Source organism: Apostichopus japonicus, chromosome 12, assembly GCF_037975245.1.
Source record: "Apostichopus japonicus isolate 1M-3 chromosome 12, ASM3797524v1, whole genome shotgun sequence".
Taxonomy (NCBI): Eukaryota; Metazoa; Echinodermata; class Holothuroidea; order Aspidochirotida; family Stichopodidae; genus Apostichopus; species Apostichopus japonicus.
This window is the reverse complement of record NC_092572.1, coordinates 11,427,715-11,445,646: the sequence shown is the minus strand read 5'-3', so window position 1 is coordinate 11,445,646 and position 17,932 is coordinate 11,427,715. Positions and strand designations below refer to the sequence as shown.

The window sequence follows — 17,932 nt, the reverse complement described above, 5'->3', positions numbered from 1 at the left end:
GTCAAAGGTCACCTGTGGGCTGTAATGGGCCATTTTGTGGAAATACGCAAAATGCTTCTTCTCCTACAGATTCCATGGTACAATGTTGAGGGTTTGTCACGATAGTGCTATGGTAGTTTTACCTTCAGGGTGTTCATGAATTTGAGATCAAAGATCAACTAGGGGTCTTTTGTGGCCCGGGCCGCGGCCCTATATTTTCAAATTGCTCCTGTTCGTACAGTGTATGGCCAATTATAATGAAACTTGGTCACAATGTTCCTCGGGATGAGAGTTACGAGGGGTGTTCGACAAATTGAGGTCAAAGGTCATTTAGGGGGTCATGGGGGGTCATTCTTTGTAATATTTTTAAATATCTCAATCTCCTCAAGATTTTGATGGATCATATTCAAAGTTGAACTGATGATTGTTGGATTGTGTATGAATAAGATGATGCCTAAAAAATTTTGGTCAAAAGTTAATTAATTACAATTAATCCCCATTGTTTAAAAAAATCTGAGCCTTCACTTTTTGCCAAAGCTCCTTTAATTTGTCTCCCAATCCCTGCAGTGTTTGTTTACATTTGTGGTTAAGCTCTGCAGAGGCTGTTAGTGGAATTAAAGCAAGACTGGGAGTTGTTATTAACTGTTGAACTGTAAGCATGAGAGCCCTATAGCCAATCAGCACTTGCCGATTCTTAAAAGTCTTTGAGCCTGAGGTATGTAGGCAGCTTGTGAAGTTATGTCTTGTAGGGAGTGCTTGTTATGTCTGCTAAGGTAGAGGGGAGAAAGTTTAATAGGGTAGGCCAGTGGTATTGTTTGAGAGAGTGGGTAAAATAGGATTTAAAGGGGAAAATAGGAATTATAGCCAGTGGTGTGGCCAGGATTCTGCTAACGGAGGGGGGGGGGGTTATCCCTCACGGGCCCAAAATTGGTTTGTGGGCCCTACATTTTTCAGCTCGAAAAGGTATGAGCTTCTGCACCATTGGTGCTCTAGTATATTGTTTTAATTCAGTAGGGCAGACACTGACATCCCCAAAAGGCAACATTTTATGACGATTATAGGTTTTCCATCATCAATTCCACCCCCTTCCCGCCTCCCTACTCCAGTCCTGGAGACCCTCCTAATATATACCAGCCTTATTAAGAATTATCTTAGGCCTATACACTCCTAGAATTTAGGCTACTCCAGTCTAAATGCTGAGCTAATGATGTATTGAGCCTTTTAGGGTCTAGCCTGACCCTCCACATTTTAATGGTAAACATCAATAAAAAATAATTACAACAATGATATTCTGTGTCTTGAACACTTGTTTCAGTAGCTAGATGACAGATATTTGGGATAAATGAAAACAACTGTGTGGTAAATAAAAACTAGTTTTTTATTACCCCATTCAAACACTTAAGGTTATTTGCATTATTACATCTTGTAGAAACATCTTCCAATGTGAAAAAAATGTATTTAGGAACTTGGCATATAGGTTTAATGAAATAAAAAGTTTCGGAGGAGTGGTGCGAAGTTCAACATTGTTGATTTCCGGGTTTGCAGGTTCAAAGTACCAGTGCTCATGCAGCAGAGGGGGTAGTTATTGGTCTACAAAATATGTTACAAACAACTACAGACATGTAGTTATAATATACACCACACAACAAGTTTAAATTCCACTCTTCCTGGCCTATAGGGGGTTGTTTTTTTCACCCCAAATAACCCCTTGTTTTTTAGGGTACACGTTTTCAGTCCGACACGTTTTCAGTCCGAAAATAAAATACACGTTCTCAGTCCGAAAAAACAAGTTTTCAGTCCGACACGTTTTTAGTCCGAAAATAAAATACACGTTTTCAGTCCGAAAATGAAATACACGTTTTCAGTCCGAAAATGAAATACACGTTTTCAGTCCGAAAATGAAATACACGTTTTCAGTCCGAAAATGAGATACACGTTTTCATTTAGGGAATGAAAGCAGTTTTAATGCCATAATATCACTAATAAACAGTGTCAGCCCAAACTGATAGTAAAAAAATCGATTGGATCTTTTGAATTTAGTCTCACATCACCGGCCACCACAAAGACTTGGGACCCCTTAACAACTATCAGTTCTACAAACATATGTAATCCGTTCTTCGCTCCTTAATCAGCTTCCTGTATAGTCATAGTTTGTTTGGTTCTAATTCCATCAATGCAATTTACACTTTAAACCTAGCGTCATACTTCCATTGTGTTACATTTTCTACTTTTCATTCGACTGCCAATATTGCTGACGAAGGTCCAAGGGGGACCGAAAATTCCAATATATTTTCATAACTTTACTCCTTATTTGTCAATTATGAGTATATATGAAAGATTCAATCGATTTGTTTACTATCAGTTCGGGCTGTCGCGGTTTATTGGTGATATTATGGCATTAAAACTGCTTTCATTCCCCAACTGAATACATTTTCGGACTGAAAACGTGTATTTTATTTTCGGACTGAAAACGTGTATTTCATTTTTGGACTGACAACGTGTATTTCATTTTCGGACTGAAAACGTGTATTTTATTTTCGGACTGAAAACTTGTCGAACTGAGGGGTGTACCCCGTTTTTTTTTACCCCACTAGACTATACGTTTGCAACCTAATTTGGGGGCATTGCCATTGAAGTTTCATTGCATTGTGACCTTTCCAGTCTGTTATTTTACTTTTACATAATTCCATAAATATATAGACAGATATTAATTTTGTTTAAAGAAAAAAGCATTTAAAAACAGGAGACTATCGTACCTAGTATACTAGGTATTGTTACTGGACCAGTTCATTGGAATTGTTGACCGTATTTCTAATATAGGGCATCTGTGGTTCCCTGGAGTCAATACTTACTGAGTTAGCAAGATCCTATATGGAGACTGTATTCTGCAAGGTGGCTGAATTAATCGATTGGAATAAAAAATAAATATTTTCATCAAAAATTATCAGAAACTTAACAACCTCAAAAACTTCCCCCATGCTCTGTCTGTTAATGTGCCTTTGTTATGCTGGTAAAAAAACTTTTAAGCTATATTACTGCATTATCTTTTGTGCAACCTGGTGTTGTTGTGCAGTGCACTTGTTTGTTCAATATTAGGCAATCCACAGAATTTTCACAGTTAGTAGTGTGATTTGCCTCAGGAATGCCATGCAGTGTGTGTGGTGGGGGTTAGGTATATTAAGGTTATGCATGCTCTGCATAAAACCACATGTTATTAGAGACATTCAAAGGATAAGCTCTGCCCTTTGAACTAAACAACTGATGCACAGCAACCATTTGCAGACGAAATAGTTAGGTATTTAATTTCTACAATATGAATGACTCAACAGTCCTTTCAGTACTTTATCATAATAGGGTTTAAAGGGTTTAATAGGGTTTAAAGTGCCCAAATTAGCATACAAGGCATTAGGAGCATTGTAACAAAAGAATTAGAGATTCTAGAGTTACAAATATTATCCCCATGGAGAGAGTCCACCATAGCATAGACAATTACCTGAGATATATCCTATTCTCCCAGAGCTGCCAAAATGTGGACGGAAAATGTTGTCGTTTTCAAACTATGTTATTTTAACTTGGAGCTATTCTTAACTCCAAAATGGGTTACTCCAAATATGTCATGATCAATCATTGTGGCTATAGGTGCCCTCTCATAAATATTTTAGAAAATTTCACCGATGAATTTGCAAGTTGTTTGCGAAATCCTACCAGTCTTTTGGACATCACTTTTTCCGTCCACATTTATATACCCCAATTTGTGAGTGGCCTAGATTTGGGTTAAATAATAAATGTTGAAAGTGGTGTGCCTTTTCAATACTGTCATATGTAGGATGACTTCCTGGCAATGCTCTCAACGCAGATGTTGTAAAAGGTGAAGTCGAAATGACGGGCAAAAAATATGGCTCCATGGTTATAGTATCTTCAACTGTCCTAAATTCATGCACATGTATGTTAAATTATTCTATAATGTCCATAGTAATATACTAGCTTAACCATTTTTTGCAATCAGATAATTATTCTTCATCATTATGAACACTTTCTAAGTTTGCTTTTGCAAAAATTCTGCTAAAAACTTACTTGTTGCTTACTTATTATTTCAAAAGGGACCCTTATAGGCAGAATAATATGCCGGGAGTTAACCGCCAAAATTTCTATTTTTGGGAACATTGTTTTGTTGGGACTTCTTTTTTCTGATTTTAGAGTGTTAGTCGCCTGGGGAGTAGGAGAAGGCAAGAAAACGCCATCTACTTTCCATTAGTTTTGTACAGTAGGTGCTTTATATCTAAGGGTGAGTAGTAGTGCTGCATTGAGTTTGGTCATACTTCATGCATTTTCAGCAGGCAATGTGTCAATTATACAGTATAGCAATCATAATTTCTGAATTTTCAGTGGGCCATGAGTCAATTATACATCAATCAGAAGGAAATAAAAAAGAAGTCAGGTTAGTAATACTAGTTAGGCCTGTCCTTAGTATCCTACAGACTACTAGTCTATGTTCCCTAACTTAGCACCCAAATGTTTGCTCATAGCTAGGAATGCATATTAACCACATGTACAGTGCCTGCATCGTTTTCCTTCAAAATGAGGACTCCTGATGTAGTAAATATTCCTTGGAAACACTTGAAAATTATCCACTTTCTTTATGCTTTTATAAAGCATGTGGGCCAGGCATTATCTTTTCTTCAAAGTAAGCAGAAACCAACAGAAAATAAAGATCGCTACTTATACTTTGGCTATAGTCACGGTATTAGTACAGATACTTTTACCATGTGTCCGGACAGTGACACTAACTAAGATGACCTGAATGTAACTTGTAAAGCCTAAAGTCGTTACAGGCTTATCCCACAGTGCTTGTAGCTATGATGATCAACAGCCTTACTGTAGTTGAATCGGTAATGAAAGTTAATTGACTTACCTAGGCCTAAGCTACTTCGACTGGGGGATTGCAATCACCTACCTCCTTCAGCATTTTCCAGTTTTCGAAAGAATCTACCAGAGAGATTTGCCGTCTTGTTTCAATCCGTTCTCCTACGTTGCTTTATAGAGCTAGAAACAATTTTGATGTGTATTTCAAGTAGACATTGCCCCGGCCCTATATGCTTGTAGACCAAGATATTTGCGTATAAGTAAAATAATGAAGTTAATTACGGCCGTGTTTGTAAGAGCATGGTGGCATAAAAGTCGAAAAATGTGCAACTTTCAGCTTTGTTTTTCTCCAAGATATTTTATGTTGGGTTCCCAATAAGCCTTGTCCATAAAATGAATATTTAAACACTACGAACGTCGTTGACCAATACGTAATATAACACCATGCTAGATTTGTGTACAGTCTATATGGCAGTTGTACTAGGGAGTTCCATAACAACTCCCTGGTTGTACCAACACATAAAGTTTTGAATCTATTTTAAGCAACGGCTCATAACTAATCCTGCATCGCTGATTGGTTGAATTCAAATTAACTAGTGGGTTTAGGGGAACTGTATGCCATTAATTTTAAATGTGGAATTTGTCGTGGACATTTTTCTCATCATCTGCAAATATCCTTAATTACTCGCCAATATTAACGTAGTTGGCAGGTAAAAACTTGGCTAATATCTTAGTTTGCTGTTTTGAGATTGATCATGTAAGAAACTTGATGGACATGTCAAAAAAGTAGAGAACGGCGACCAAATGCAAAATGCTGCTTTAAGGTCTGGTCAATTCTGAATCATAAATTGCAAATATTGGTGAATGGGTGACCCTGAGTAAGTTCTCAGGATTTATACCCATTGTATGCTCTAAATGACTAACCAGTTTTTTCATTGATTCTATAGTCAGACTTGTCTTGATTGAATGAACATCAATGGCACAACACAATGCACACTGCAGAAATCCTACTGCATCATAAGGACAGCTTTGTTTACATGGGAGTATTCTACACTGTCACACACACACAAGCTGGTATTACAGCCGACTGTGTAAAGTTGTACTCCTTTCCACACAGTATGACTTGCGGTATACATTACCCAGGGAGTTGTTATGGAATGGAGTTCTGTCTTCAGATATTTTATCACCATGTCCTTAAAACCACCTCAGGATATACCACGCAGGCTATGTAAACCCTATGACTAAACACGAAGGTCAGGCATCCCCAGAGAGCGATCAGATTTCCTTTGAACCATATGAAGTTGCCGACTCAGGCGACTTGTTCAAAACGCCCTCTATCGTTCGACCGTATCTAGCCGATTACTTCATGGGGCTTCCCCTGATATAAACCGCATGCGCAGTAGTTATTCCTTGTAGTGTCATGGCCGAAACTTATGTGCAGTTGAAGAAGAATCAGTGAACTTTTTCTTCGTGAAAACCCGAAATTCGGCCGATTTTTTTCCGAGAAGTTATGCCAAATTGTTCTCCATGTTTTTGTCGAATATTGTATGTAATTTTGGGAATTTTAGGCTAGAAAGAAGTGACTTTTTAGTAAATTTGCGCATCGTTTCGGCGTTTTGTTATTGTGTTGTCGTGTACATCAATCACTTAGCTGCCCAAAACTGGATCGTAAAGTCATGGCACTTACTGCCAATTTGGAGAAAAACTGGAAAGTCTAATGTCAAAATTTAGTATTTCGTGGGCCGTTACCATGGTAATTTCACGATCGGTAAAATTTTGGCGCCATTTGTTGGCAATAACGGCGAAACCAGTATAGCCTACTTTGTGTAGTTTGTTTCACGATACAATGATACACTGTGGTACTATGTGGTAGTGGTACTGTGGTAGGGCTAGGACTAATGTTAGTTCTAAATTTTTAAGTTGTTACAACATTTCACTCGTATATTTGGGGAATTTAGTACTTTTTACAGGATATTATTCACGGAAAGTCTCAATCGAGAGAATGGTTACTGCTTGGCCCCCTAGTCAAGACTGAGGTGTACACATAGATAAAATTAGCTAAATGAATAGCCTACTGTTTTCTGAATACTTAAGCCTTTAGTTCAGACAGTTGCTTATATTTTGGTCCATAAGTCGTGCAAGTGAGCCGCGAATTTGATCATATCTTATGATTATTTGCCTAATGCTTCTAAAAGACAATATGTTTTTCAGGATAATGAATTGTCACCATTTCGCTGATTTATTTTCATTATGTCCACTCCAAAATGATTTTATACTGATACATCACAGATTAAAACTCGTACTGATGTAAATGGCACCTTTCTTTGTATGTAGCAGCATTTCCTTCAACAATTCAAATAAATGTAGAAATGACAAATTTTTGGAAAGTGCACAATATTGATCTGTAGGTAGAGTACACCTTGGGTATGATCAGAATGCTGTATAAATTATTCTTGAAGAAGTAGTATTCACGATGCTATCTTCATCGCTTTTTTGTTAAATTTGTAGTGAAAACATCATACAGTGATACAAATGCATGCTTTATGCTGGATTTGAACTAGAGCATGAAGAGGTTAAATGAAAAAAAGTACACAAAACAAGAATGTGAATTTGCAATGACTGTTGTAAAGTCTTCATTGTTAACATAAAACTTGTACACAAAATTATCAAAATGGACAAAAGAAGAAATTTAAGGAATGAATAACATGATATGGAATGAGATAAACTATGGGTTAGTTATTACTGTCCCTAGGTTTGTTAACCTCAGAGCCTGCCTCCCCCCCCCCCCCACGTCGCTTTTCATCTTAAAACCACATACTCAAAATTCGAAAGAGATGTAAACCTTCAAACTTGAGTGTTAAATTATCAGTAGTGGTTTCACAAATCTTTGTAGTGTAAGTATCAGCATGACAAATTAACTGTTATAATTAGAACAAAACTTAATGTTAAGCCATATGCAGCCATCCTCCCTCCCTTCATAATCTAGCACTATTCATTTCAACTAGAACAATGGTTTCTCTACTTCCCTAAACTTTGTCTAAGTCCTTTGTCGGATTTTTTTGATATTTTGTCTGTTGTTGCTTATAAATATTTACATATACTTTCATAAAGGATTACATCTCATGTTGATGTAACATTTCATTACTTCAGAACGAAGTTTAGAAGTAGCTTCCTGAGAAAGAACGTCACAAACAGTATTCCACGTACACAACAGTTGCCGATTACCTTCCATTTTTTTCATTAATTAACCTTGCAGGTTTACATCTTGTAAGCAAACAATATTTTTAGTTTGTACGGTTGTCCTTACAATTTCTTCCATACGTTTGAAAAACATAAATACACTATCATTGACTAGAAATAAGCCACCTCTATTCTGTATTTGAATCCACTTATTTGAATAAGCCAGAAATGAGTCTGCAGCTGGGCTTTCATCCTGACACCACTTAGATAAAATTTGGACATATTGAACACTTGAACAGCAACTTCATTGCTTTGCTTTTTATTGTGTTTTTTTATTAATTTATATGGTACATAACCAGCACAGTACCGCAATGCCTGGTCCTCTGTCTGAGTCATTGCTTCAGGGGTCACGTCTAAGGTTGTCGCTGGCATGTCACTTTCCAGCAAGGTTGCTAATAGGGAGGAAAATATCTTTTCCATGGCATGCTGTAAAATGAATACTTCTTTTTCTGCTTCCCTTTGAATATCCACCTCATTTAGTAGTTTCTGCCATCTTCTTAATGTTTTATCCATTGACCTATACTTGTGGAATTCATGCCACATTTCACGCTTCACTTTATCAGAAAATGTGGTCCCTCTTATGTTCTTAGTTATCGACCACAATTGTTCTACTGTTTCTGCAGCAAACTTGCCAAATTTTTCATCTTTTATATGAAGCATTACTCTTCTTGATAAATGTATGACACTTGATGTTAGTGGGGTCTTCAGTTTGAATAGGTCGTCTTCAAAGATGTTGTTGATGGCAGCTTCAAAAAAATCCATGGCAAGCACTGAAGCATCAGCCTTCCTAAAAGCTCTTTGCGGGATACTGCATTCCTGTAAATGAAAGAGTTATGACAGTTTTCAAGGAACAGGCTATTTTTCACAATATTAAAGAAACACCAGTCATAAATAACATAACTTGTAACTGGTGAGGAGTATTTTCCATCCCTTTAAAAAAAAAAAAGAATCTGCAGCAATTTTTAACTTTGAAAGGGAATTCATATTCACGAGTATGCATTTCATGATTCAGTTAAAATTGAGCTTCTAAAAAGCCCTTCGAATTTCATAGTAGAAAGAAAGAAATAACATCACTATATATTCTGTGCTGGACATTGTGATTCGAATAATTTCTTAACGTATCATAATAAAAATTATGTAAATAATAAAACAAATATTCTTCAAAGAAAATTATATTCCGCCCCCAGATTAAAATATCAACATTCAACATTAGGCTACACTGTCATATTAACAACTTCAATTAGGGGCTTATTTTTTGTCATATATAGTAATGGTTTCATAATTGTTGCACCTTCAGATATTACTAAATTTTAACATAGCAAGGACAGAGCGGGCAACCAAAACTATTTGCAGCAGAGTTACAATACAAGCCTACCATGCTACACAATTAACTTGTAATCTATGTTTTGTACAGATATTTTGATGGCCCAGCAGTAGGCCTATCCAATAAGGAAACCATATTTCCAATTCCAAGTTAACTGACAGGGTCTAGGCCTCAGTGAATAAAAGGCTACACACGCACATAAAGAAGAGTAGGCTAGTCCATAACAATGCATAGCCTAACTTCGGATTTCGCTAAATTTAGGAACAACGGGACTAACAACAAGTAACATTAATCCTACGCCGAACTACATACAGTGGTGTATAGGCCTAGTACTAGTAACACTAACAATGAATGAGGCAAGGAAATGACAGAAAGGTGCATTTGTGCCTAAGATAAACCTAGGCCAATGCACATAAAATGCGAATAATTCATGCTGGATCTTATCAATCGCAGTTACAAATACTTTGTCAATGCCTGTTTTTTACTCGTACCTTTGCAATCTTGAGGAACAAATCCACTCCTCCAGCGTTTTCTGTGCCCAGTCCACCAGCCTAACCTTCAGTATACATGTTGTGTGAAACCATATAGGCTAGTTTGGCAAGTTTCACGGTTGCACCGAAACAAATTTTCAGTGGACGGAAGTTTACACTTGCAAACCGAAAATGCTGTGTCGCTATTTGTGTCATCTTTGGTCACAGACAACTTCTCAAACTCTTCCCAATCGAAGAATTCAGTTAAATCTAATGATTCTAGTATTTCTTTGGTGTCCATTTTGGTATGTAAAGATGTATAATGCTGTGTCTGTACAGGAGATTCCATAACAACTCCCTGGTCTGTACGCGTGTGTATATGAGGCTTTTGTTTACAACTCCCTGGTTACCCGAAGTGGCCTTGCCGAGTCCGGTCACGAATATTGCCGAGTTATGCAAATTACGCCTGCAGGCGATGTCCACCTGCTGTGCTGCAGTGACGGGTTTTATTTGTATGGCCTTGTCAGCAACTTCATGAGTTCAAAGGAGGTTGGAAGACACAACTCCATTCCATAACAACTCCCTGCATTACCATTTGTGTTATAATGCAATGCAGTATAAATGCAATGATTCAAACATGTCCATTTCTTAACATTAATCACACATCAATCTCCACAGTAAATTTCACATTTTATTCAATGCCTAATCTTTGTACATAAATAATAGGGGTAAAATTAAGATTCAGAGGATGTAACCATTGGACATCTTTAGGTATCACAACAATCAGACTACAATCAGACAAATCCCATTTGTAATACACAGAAGAGAGTAGTACGCCATATAATACATGCCAAACCACGGGACCACACAAATCCTCTTTTTAAGCATTCTAAGTTGTTAAAAAATCTGGAAAATTGAAGGTGATTTAAGGTATTTTAGAAAATCTTCTAGCTCAAAATCTAAATGGTCATGGTGGCAAAAGTTGAATGTGTTGTGATATCCCAAGCCATTAGCTATCACATCGTTCCCATTCTGGCATTATGACGAATGTGCAAAATGTGAGTTTTGAGAAATCGCGCTGTTAAGATTTTCACATTTGGACTGAAGTATATTGTCAATTTCGTGGTGACTCTCGTGACAATTTTACTAAAATTCCTCTTTATTTGATATCATTAAACAAATAAAGAAATTACCTGGGAGGCGGAAAGCATTCAACAATATTTATACCTCAAGTATTGGGGATGAAATTGGCGAAAAACTAAACGTGACTCGTGTGACAGTTACTGCACTATTAGTAAAAATCAGAATGCACACACAAATGTTTGATTTCTTATGTCTTATTAAAATGTTCCCAATAACTTTTTATAATCTAACCACAGTTGAGAAACACCTCTACCTCAATTGCTATGCAACTTTGAGGAAATGTTGTAACGCACGAAAATAACGATAAAGATGTATTGTAACTCTCTTGACAAGAAAACGTGACGAGTTCACTTTTCGGATAGTTCTAGGCCAAATGCAGTAGTGAATCGAAGGTATAAATCTTGCATAGTGAAATATAACATTCATTGGTCTAGAAAGTGTCCAAAAGGTTCTTCCCTTGGGAATGTCCAGATGATAATAATGTCACCGGGTTACCCTCATGACTGCAGACAGTAGGTAATATACTGTACAGGTAGTACAGTCGTTCAGGCAATATATCTTGTCAATTAATATTTATAACAATATTTAGTCTGTTGAAGTCACTCATTTGAAAGTTATCGAAGAAACATCTATCAGAATGTGATTCAAATTACCATTCTCATTTGTCATATTTGAATAAACCAAAAGTGTAATATTTGAGAGGATACATGCACTCATAGGATTTTGGGAATGATTGAGCAGTTTAAACCTTAAGGTTGTCAAGTCATAGCACATGGCATTGCCAGATACTAATATAGATTATGTTTTTGTATATTACTAAAAAATCAATGACACGTGCTAACTTTCCAATTGTGGTGATAAAATAGGCATTATATTGCAATAAATATTCATGAATTTAAATTCTGATATTTCAAATGAAATTATTATAATTAGCTTAATTGTGTTTGCCCATATTATTCAAGTTGCCTTATTAAAGGGGAATGCATATGATATCTTTAATCAGTGATTCATTCATCAAACTATAACACCCCTGTAATTTTCACACAGTAAATAGGTAGAAGCACTATCTTGAATTGACGTGACTTGTGATGTTGAAAAAAAATTGAAGCTATTAAGTAAGCACTATGCTATAGCAAATATAATTAGTCAAAAAAACTGATGATATCTATGATTATTATGTACAAATCTGCACAAAATGAAATTTCGCTGTACTTTTCATAATTTAGTAACTACAGGAACCATTTGTTATTACCGACCCCCATAATCAAACAAATGATTTTTTTGGGGGTGAACAAATATTTTTAGTAAAGTCTACAAGTATTCTATTTATTGGAAACTTATACAATTTTAATGTACAATGATTTTAAATTTTTGGGTATGATGTTAACCTTATCATGGAATTGACCATATTGTAATTGAAAAAGGATCTTTTTTACCGAAGGTTGTCAATATATTAAATATATAACAAATAGAACTTTGAGTTCTCATATTCATTGCTCATTGAAAAATTTCTTAAAAAGTAGTAATTTTAGTGTAAACATATATATATTCGTCCTTATGTCATACATGTCACTTTTCAGTTAGTATTAGACATTCGTCACACATTCGTAGCTAGTGCTAGAACTAAATTTTGATGTTTGTTCCTCTCAGAGACTAGTATTCGTCACTTAAGTGTGTAGTTGCCATAGGGTACACCGTGAATGTTCACTGTCAAATAGAAAAAAGCGGTGGGGGGGGGGGCGGGGTTGTTAGGTGGGATAACCTTATGGATAGAAGAAAATAATCGATACGGTGGAACATTGGTCTTATTGATTTAAAAAAGAATGTCTACGGTTTACTACAATGTATAAAATAGACAAGGAATTTGCATGGGTTATACGCAGGTATCAACCGTATACGTGTTTTAGTATGTTTTCTTGGGTGGCATGGATGGGGTCGAATACGATGCGGGGAGGTGGTATAGAGGGCAAAGAGAGGCGGCTGTTGAAAGGGGTGATATTGGTGTATTAATTTTTGGTTCCTTGCTTTTTGCATTCAACTTGGCGTGTGTGTGTGTGTATGTATGTGTGTGTATGTGTGTTTGTGACGCTTGGCTTGTGTACACGATATCTCAAAAAGGAAATGATGTATCATGATCAAACTTGGTGGGTGGAGATCCCTAATATTGTTTTTGGTGCCCGCAAAGGTCTCCAAAGGTCAGTTAGGGTAAAAAAAATGCAAAATATTAAAAATGCAACAACTCCCAGTGCGAAAGTCTGATGGAGTTAATATTTTGAGACAGGCTGTGCATATGGGGTATGGGATTGTTTCCAAACGTAACGGTCGAATGTGATCCAAGGTCAACAAAGGTCAATTATGGGTCAAAAACTAGTATTTTTGCAATAACTTGAGAACCAAATGTCCGTCAAGGTTGTGAATTATGCTACTGTAATGCTATGGTGTGCAAATTTATCAGAGGTCAAGTTTTTTTTTTTTTAAATTAGTACAGTAAGGATGGTCGTACAGACTTTTCATGTTGCTTTTAGGAATCAGCATGTTAAACTGCATCTGACCATGAGGTCACAAGGTCAAAGGTCTAATCTTGAAAAGTATGCTCATTTTAGGAGATACGGGGCAAAACAAAAAAAGTTGGTCACTATTTTGATATACCATAGAGCTCCCTGTGCTCTATAGAGGAAACCAACTCCTGCTTCAATCCGACACACAGTTCTCAAGTTATGAGGGGCCAAACTTGCCAAAGGTTGGTTCTGATACCTTATTAGCAATAACATTGTGTGTGTACATTGGAGCACATAAAAAATTTAGGACAGATTTCACATCATCGAGGGGAACAACATCCAAGGTCAACCAAGGTTGCTTATATGCAGTGCAAAAAACTGCTAATTTTTGCAACAACTTCTAGTCCCGAAGTCTGACATGGCTGATATATTGAGACAAGTTGTAAATGTAGTTAGGGGCACGTTTTCGAAAATAACCGTTATGTGATCCAGGGTCACAAAAGGTCAATTATAGGTCAAAATGTGTTTTTGGTAATAACTTGTGAAACTCCCACTGACAGGGTCTGTATTTTGTGACTAGTTGTGAATGGGGGTGGGGGTAAGGGATCGTTTTTAACATAACTTTCATGTTATCCAAGGTCAACAAAGGTCAATTAGGAGTCACAAAGTAGTTTTTTTGCAATAACTTGAGAACAAATGTCCTTCAAGGTTGGTAGGTATGCTATTGTAATCCAATAGTCAACCTGCATTAGGGTGACTTTTGACCTCAGGTTGACCGCGAGTGACCTGTATTAGTTTCTTTCAAGTAATTTGAATTTTCGTGGCCATATTCCGATTTGAATTGTCCATATGTTGACTCCACTGCAACCTTTGTGTGTAAAGTAAGTCGAGATCAAGGTTTGTTTGGTTTTGTTAAAATTCTTAATAAGCTATTTTGCTACCATATTCTTTTGAAGGAAACGAACCAGGAATTGAAAAACATGAGATGCAGGACCCTACTACTGATGGAGCAGAACAACCAGAAGTTACTCATATCGGAACAGGTACTGTATCACTTTTAAATTTATGAATGGTTGAAGTTGAAATATGGACACTTGTTACATTTAATTGGATGTCACTGGATTAGTGGTTTTTATGTAGAGGAAGGCAGATCCAGTGAATCAATGGCAAACTAGATTCATGGCATGGCCCTCTTCCCTCCAAAGTTATAACGTCAGTTGACCTTTGACATCATGCCTCTTGGCAACATACTCCATATAATTAAATGCCCCATTGACGTACACACTAAATCGTGGTCTCCAAGTTTTTGTAGGTCTCAGTAGCTATTAAACCCTACCCATCATTGGATAGCTGACAAGTTGGCCATTCATGCCCCCCCCCCCCTCAATTTTCTGTATTATGACCATGCACATTGTTTCTTGTGAGAAACTAAACTTGTTAACAAACCACTTGACTCAGTAGTGAGCAGTTTTGTATGCTGCTCCTATTTTTGCCCATGAAAAAGTTTGTCTTTTGAAAATATGCGTCGAAACAGCAGACTTGGTTTTTCAGCGATATTACAATTAATGTATTTTGTGAGCTGTGACCAAGTGCTTGGACATTCTATCTATCAGAAGACAGCAAAGTAAGATTTGGTATTTCTATCAAGGCATTTAGTTGACTGAGATCTCTGAACAACCATTGCAAATTATAAAGAATAATACAAGAAGGTTTATGATTAAATTTTAATTGTTCCCCACTATGTAATCTATGACAGTACAGATATTAATAAACAAAGCAATAGCATGGGAATTTGATGAGTTAACTGCGAATTGTTACTGTTTTGCCTCCAAAAGTGTCAGTCATAAGACTCTCACAGGAAAAATTATGACATGTATGGTTGGCACACTGGCCCGAGTATATCTTGTTGTCCGCAGCGGAGGCTACAACAGAGTCTTCAATGCAACTAGATCTATTATAGTTGAATTTGTCCATTAAATCATATTTTTTATCAGCAACAGCAGTGTCTTCATCATATTTAGGTAGGCCTTCATGCACATATTAGTGTTGACATTATTTACATTCATTCTTTTTTTTAATTGGTAATTCTGATTTTTAAATTTTTACCAACATCTGTCATATGGGTAAAAGTGCTCCTTTAACTCCATCTCTATAACTTTACTTTTGTGGTTGCTAGTAGGTTCAGTGGGTGGGTGGTAATTCATGATTGTGTTGGATGGATGAGGGGGAGAAATTCCATGTGGATGCTTTGGTAGTACTTGAAAACTTGTACTATTTTTTAACATAGCCTCTGCATAAACATGGTTTTCAAAAGGAACAGCATTGTTTAATTCTCTAACCATATGTATAGTTGAGCATTCTTGAGTACTTGTTCCTACTTTGTTATTTTTCAGATGAACAAGGCGACGAAGGGGCTCTCCCCACCCAGCCCCTCAATACAAGGAAGTCAGTGGATGGAGGTCACTTGAACTGAAACTGGCATTTTTGCACAATCATACTTTCTTCTTTTTCATGTTTGAGGAGGAACTTTTGATAATTGTTTAGTTATTAGAGGAGACTATTAGTACTATGGATCTGATATCAACATCAGATTTATCTGTACAGCTGAAGTTTACCATTTACTGGAGCATGAAGACTTTTAAGGACTTGGACGGACAAAACTCATAAAATTTAAATGGAAAAATTTTTTTTAAATTGAATATGTTGCATTACCTCAACTCATATTTGAAAAGTATAATTGGACCCCTTTACTGTGAAATCTGCCATAGGCTAAAAAAAATCCAGTCACGTGTGTGACACTGTTGGGTCATGTGTGTGACATTCTGAATTTTCATTCCATAGTATGCAATTTTTGCAAATTAGTATGGTATGGTTGTAATTTCAATAAAATTAATATGAAATAGAAAACTTGAGGGAACCCTTCTCAAAATATAACATTTGGTCCTAATGAACACTTTAGGTTTTGCATGACAGTTTCATTTTCCAGAGAATAGCCCAGTATGGACCATGTATGGAAAGATAAGACTGCACCAGGCTGTGTTGTTTGTACTCTATGGGGCAGGTCCAAGCTATTTGCACTGTGACGTACGGGATATTTCAGAGACTTAAATGTGTTTCTCAAAGTTATAAAAATTCTATTTTCCAGAAACTTTTACAGGTTTTCATGTTTTATTGCTGCTACTTTATTACAAACTCATGAAGATTACCTATACTTGCTTTAATTAGGTCCCATCCCAATTAATATACAGTGTGACGTATGGGACCAGAGAATTTTTTTTTTTTACTAAAGAGCAAAGCTGAAACCCCTCTGAAATTAGGAAGGCAGTGATCAAGCTGTGATAACTAGTGAATAGCCTAACCTTCCAAGGGCTAAGCTGTAACATATTAGAAAAAAATATGAAGTAATTCCATTACAATGATTACACAAATGAAAATGCCCTGTGATGTATGGGACATGTGACGTACAGGACAATTTGTGCATATACAAATTGACTATGAAAACTCATATTTTTATTCCTGAATATACCATAACAAGCTGATTTCTACATAAAAACATTAATGGTGTGACAGAACAATGACATTGGTAATTTCATGCCATATTTCCTTCTTTCGGGGATACAGAAATAGCAGTGACTGTACTTGTGAGATTATTCCACTACATGAAACATTGAATGCGTAAAGTATTAATCTACTCTACACATACATCAAATACTCATAACATAACTGTACGTCACATTTTTAAATTTGATAATTACATTTGCAGTGAATATTACTTCAATTTTTTTCTACTTTACACTATATATTCACTTTACATAATTTTATGATGAATATAAAAACTATATTGCGTCTACTATTATGTATTTAATTTTATAATATATTTTGGTGCATTGTGTGTAAGCATTGGAAGGTTCCCAGTAGAGGTCCCCATTGGAGTTCATGCATGTTTATTATGTATAAATACATGGTTTTCCCCACACTATTTCCCGTACATCACATTTTGTCCTGTACGTCACATTTTTAATAATGAATATTATTTCAATTTTTTTCTACTTTACATAATTTTATGATGAATGTAAAAACTATATTGCGTCTACTATTATGTATTTAATTTTGTAATATATTTTTTTGAAAAAAATACTCCTAGTTTGTCAATTATGAATCATATCTTATTTGTCTGGTTTTCTCTAATATTATACTTTCTTTTGGAGGATAGGTGGATTTTCTTTAAAATATATTGATAAATTGATAGCCGCTCAACAAGCACGACCCGGAGTAACCCCTTTTGACCCTGATAAAATCCGCCGTTCAGACATAAGCAAACTAGCCAGGACACTAAAGCTACTCCCTCCTTGCCTACCTATTATTTGTATAAAATGTACCTAACGTTTGGTATAGTCCATCAGGGCAGCCTTCAA

General features: G+C 36.2%; 1 protein-coding gene across 2 annotated transcripts in view; it reads left to right on the top strand.

Annotated features, from left to right (window-relative positions):
- The window catches only part of LOC139977424 (uncharacterized), a 118,736-nt gene extending 101,095 nt beyond the window's left edge, over positions 1-17,641 (top strand). For both annotated transcript variants that reach the window (XM_071986740.1, XM_071986741.1), the window contains exons 8-9: positions 14,474-14,560; positions 15,911-17,641. In XM_071986740.1, the coding sequence (XP_071842841.1) occupies positions 14,474-14,560; positions 15,911-15,990 (167 nt within the window). In that variant the 3' untranslated portion in view covers positions 15,991-17,641. The remainder of the gene's footprint in view (positions 1-14,473; positions 14,561-15,910) is intronic.
- Positions 17,642-17,932: the final 291 nt, after the last annotated feature.